General features: G+C 60.8%; 1 protein-coding gene across 1 annotated transcript; it reads left to right on the top strand.

The window, feature by feature from the left end:
• Positions 1-6: 6 nt before the first annotated feature.
• Positions 7-2,490, top strand: LOC122546202 (perforin-1-like). Its single transcript, XM_043684997.1, has one exon. The coding sequence runs from the start codon at positions 699-701 to the stop codon at positions 2,418-2,420; it is 1,722 nt and encodes a 573-aa protein (XP_043540932.1). The 5' UTR covers positions 7-698; the 3' UTR covers positions 2,421-2,490.
• The last annotated feature ends 1,534 nt before the right edge of the window (positions 2,491-4,024 follow it).

Genomic DNA, 4,024 nt, shown 5'->3' with positions numbered 1-4,024 from the left:
CCCTGAAGTTAATATTTTCCCACTGTCTCCCTGTTAACTGCTCCAACTCCTGATGTTCGATGGGATTTTGATTCCCTCTGTCCCCTCCCAGAATTCCACCCTGGGACACGCCCCTCCCGTGTGCTGTTGTTTCCACAAACCCAACACCCAATCCCCAGCCAGCCCTGCCCTCTCATTGACCCCTTACCCATCCAGTGCCAACCCATGCCAACTGGGTGGAAAGCACCAAATCCCTCCAAGTAGACAGCTGAACCTTCAACAAACCCCTTTCCCTTAACGTTAAGCCAATCAGATTGTCTTCACCCAAGACCTCCCCTTTTCTTAATGCTCATAAAACTGCCAATCCAAGGGGGAGGCAGAGAGGGAGTGTTCAACCAGCTTAGCATTTCGACATGTTGTCAAAATAGGCCAACGTCCAGTCCCCCGTATCCCCTCCGTGGGCTCATCAATCTGTCAGTCCAGCAAAAACCGATCCCTCCCCTTCACAGCTGTGCAAACAACCCCCTCCAGAGCTAAGCCCCTTTCCGTGCTCTGGAGGTGACATTCTGATGGGAACTGGGGTGGGATGTGGGTGGCGATGGAGGTGGAGGGGCTGCATTTGAAAAAGTAAGTGATAGTGAGATTCTTTCTCTCTCTCTCTCTCTCCACCCCAGACAATTCATCCCAGGTCCCTGATTGACTGCGTGTTGGATGCCACGATGCCTGGGAGACTGCCGAGACCAGCTGCCGTCCCCCTCGTCTGCCTCCTGCTGCTCAGCCTGGTCGCCCGGGGTGCCCGCGGGGTGTGCGAGGCGGGCAGCGCCCACGAGTGCCAGGCGGCGGAGTTTGTGCCTGGTGCGCAGCTGGCGGGGGAGGGCTACGACGTGGTGACCCTGCGGACCACTGGGGCCTTCGTGGTGAACGTGGACACCTGGCGCAAGGCCGACGGCGGCTGCACGCTGTGCCGCAACGAGCTGCTGGGCGGCGCGCGGCAGCGGCTGCCCCTCGCGCTGGCAGACTGGCGTGCCCAGAGCTCCTGCCGACGTGCCCTCTCCAGCCAGCTCTACCGCTCGGCCGCCGAGCTGGTGGAGACCGCCGGCTCCACCCTCACCAACGACTGGCGGGCGGACCTCCGCCTACCGCTCCGGCCGAACGCCCGCATCCAACTGGTGCTGGCTGGCTCCCAGTCCAAGCTGGTGACGTTCGGCACCACCCGCGCCAGGAGCGACCGCTACAGTTTCACCAGCCAGGGGTTCCAGTGCCACTACTACCGCTACCGGGTGCGGGAGCGGCCCCCCCTGGCGCCCGACTTTGCCCGCTCCCTCACCAACCTGCCTGGCGAGCTGACCAATGCCAGCCGCCCCCTGTACCGCCAGCTGGTGGCCGCTTACGGCACGCACTACCTCCGCTCGGTGGAGCTGGGCGGGAGCCTGAGGGATGTCACGGCCTTCCGCACCTGCCAGCTGGCATCGGGGGGCTACACGGCTGAGGAGGCGAAGGACTGCCTGGCGCTGGAAGCCAGGGCCACTGTGGAAGGGGTGGTCGACGCCGGGGCCGGCTTCAACCGCTGCCGGGAGATGGCGCGGGCCTTGGGTGGCGCTGCCAATGTCCACCAGGCCTTGGGCGACCGGGAGACGGAGGTGAAGGGCGGGGATGCCCAGCAGGGGCGGGACCTCTTCTTCGGCAGCGGGGGCACGGCGGTCTTCGCCCGCTGGGCTGACAGCCTGCCCGCCCACCCGGGCGCCGTGAGCTACGCCCTGGCGCCCCTGCACCACCTGCTGCCCGCCGGCCACCCCGCGCGGGAGAACCTGCGGCGCTACCTGGGCGAGTACGTGGGCGCCAACGCCCTCCTCCAGCAGTGCGGGCAGGGCAGCCCCTGCCCGGCCGGGTCCTACCGCGACCCGCGCCGCCCGTGCTCCTGCCTGTGCCAGGAGGACGGCGGGTTGGATCGGAGCTGCTGCCCCCGGGAGAAAGGGCTGGCCCGCCTGGTGGTCGCGGTCAAGGAGGGCCGGGACCTCTGGGGGGACGTCTTCTCGGGCACCGACGGCTACGTGGTGGTCAGGTTCGGCCAGGCGCAGGCCAGGACGCCCGTGGTGTGGGACGACAACAACCCCACGTGGGACGCGGAGCTTGACCTGGGCACCGTGCGGCTGACCAGCGGGCACCGCCTGACCGTGGAGGTGTGGGACAGTGAGAAGCGGGGGCGCGACGATCTCCTGGGGTCCTGCCAGTGCCCCCAGCTCGCCGCCGGCGCCCGCCCTCACGTCTGCTACCTCAAGTACGGCAAGGTGACCTACGCGGTCTCGCTGAGCTGCCTCCCGCACCTAGGGGGCTCCACCTGCCAGGATTACGCGCCCCGGCCTGACGGCACAGCCTTCGGCCCGCTCCTGCCTGCCGCCCGCCCCAGCGGGACGCCCCCCCTCGCCGTGGTCTACCCTTGACCCCGTCTCCCGAACCCCTGCCGCAAAACCACCAAAGCGCAGCGTCCCACCCTCACCTCCCCAAAGCCTAGTTGGCCCTCTGTGTGAAGAACTTTTTTCCAACAAATGTGTTTGCATGACAATTTAGGCTGCAGCATCTTTGGCACACCAGCGTGGCATGGCAGGCCTTGCCCTCACCCCCCCCACACTTTTGGGGAACCTCAGAGCCCTTTTGCGACCCCTCCACCCTACTCACCCCACTCTTAAGTTGGTTAAGCATGGTATTGTCTAGTTGGCCCTCTGTGTGAACTTATCTTTTCCAATAAATGTGATTGATCGACAATTTAGCCTGCGTGTGTGCATTCAGTCTGCGCTGGTGGGGTGTTGGGTTTGGGGAGGTAAGAAACCAGAGATGATTTCAGATCTATTTATGGAGTGGGACATGACGAAGAAACAGCTTTGACTCTGACCAAACCACACGGTTATAACAACGCATCAGTCTGACAGCTTCGAGATCAGCAACCACAGTTAAAGCCAGTTTACAACGAGAGACAGTTTGCCGTCCCGTAGCTCAAAAGCCTGAATTCGCAATTAAGAACCGAGAAGATCTGAGTTGGGGGGGCAGGCTTTTTCACCTTGCAGTCATCTGGACCCATCTGCAAGAATGTCACCTTTCAAAGGAAGGGGGAGGGGTTTGGGTGGGAAGCGATTTGCATGCGAGTGTTCCGAGTGAGCTCCCGTACTCTCAGTCCCCCAAGAGGAGACTCTCAAGAGTCAAACGTGACTTTGTTCCCTCTCATCCCGAGATCCGTGCCCAATTCCGTCTGGAAAACGTTCGATGTGTCAGCCCTCCCACCATTCCCCCCCCCAGACACAACTGTATTTGGGAATAGGGTTCCCTGCTCCCTGGGTGAAGATATCTCTGCTGATCCCTGTCCCTTCTCGCTCGACTGCGTCCTCACCCAGCTCCTAGGGAAAATCCTTCCTGTGTTTCCCCCATCCCTCTCCACCCCTGCTAGGATTTTATATGCTTCCATGACGTGCACTCCCTCACTCACCTGAACCGCCAGCAAACACACTCCTGACTGATTTCAGTCTCTCATCAGTCTCAGGATGTCACTTTGCAACGGTACAAGATATTGATTTGGGAATATTGCATTCGGTCACGGTCTCCCTCCTATCAAAAGGACGGCGCTACACTTAGAAATAGTTCAGAAAATGATTTATGAGGATTTTGGAGGGTTTGAGGTACAGGGAGAGGCTGAACAGGCTGGGGCTGTTTTCCCTGGAGCGTCGGAGGCTGAGGGGGTGACCCTATAGAGGTTTATAACATCATGAGGGGGGACATGGATAGGGTAAATAGACAAGGTCTTTTCCCCCTGGGGTGGGGGAGACTGAGGGGGTGACCTTATAGAGGTTTATAACATCATGAGGGGGGACATGGATAGGGTAAATAGACAAGGTCTTTTCCCCCTGGGGTGGGGGAGACTGAGGGGGTGACCTTATAGAGGTTTATAACATCATGAGGGGGGACATGGATAGGGTAAATAGACAAGGTCTTTTCCCCCTGGGGTGAGGGAGACTGAGGGGGTGACCTTATCGAGGTTTATAACATCATGAGGGGG

Source organism: Chiloscyllium plagiosum, unplaced genomic scaffold, assembly GCF_004010195.1.
Source record: "Chiloscyllium plagiosum isolate BGI_BamShark_2017 unplaced genomic scaffold, ASM401019v2 scaf_76518, whole genome shotgun sequence".
In the NCBI taxonomy this organism is placed as follows: Eukaryota; Metazoa; Chordata; class Chondrichthyes; order Orectolobiformes; family Hemiscylliidae; genus Chiloscyllium; species Chiloscyllium plagiosum.
The sequence above is the reverse complement of the archived record's forward strand: the minus strand, read 5'-3'. Positions and strand labels throughout refer to the sequence as shown.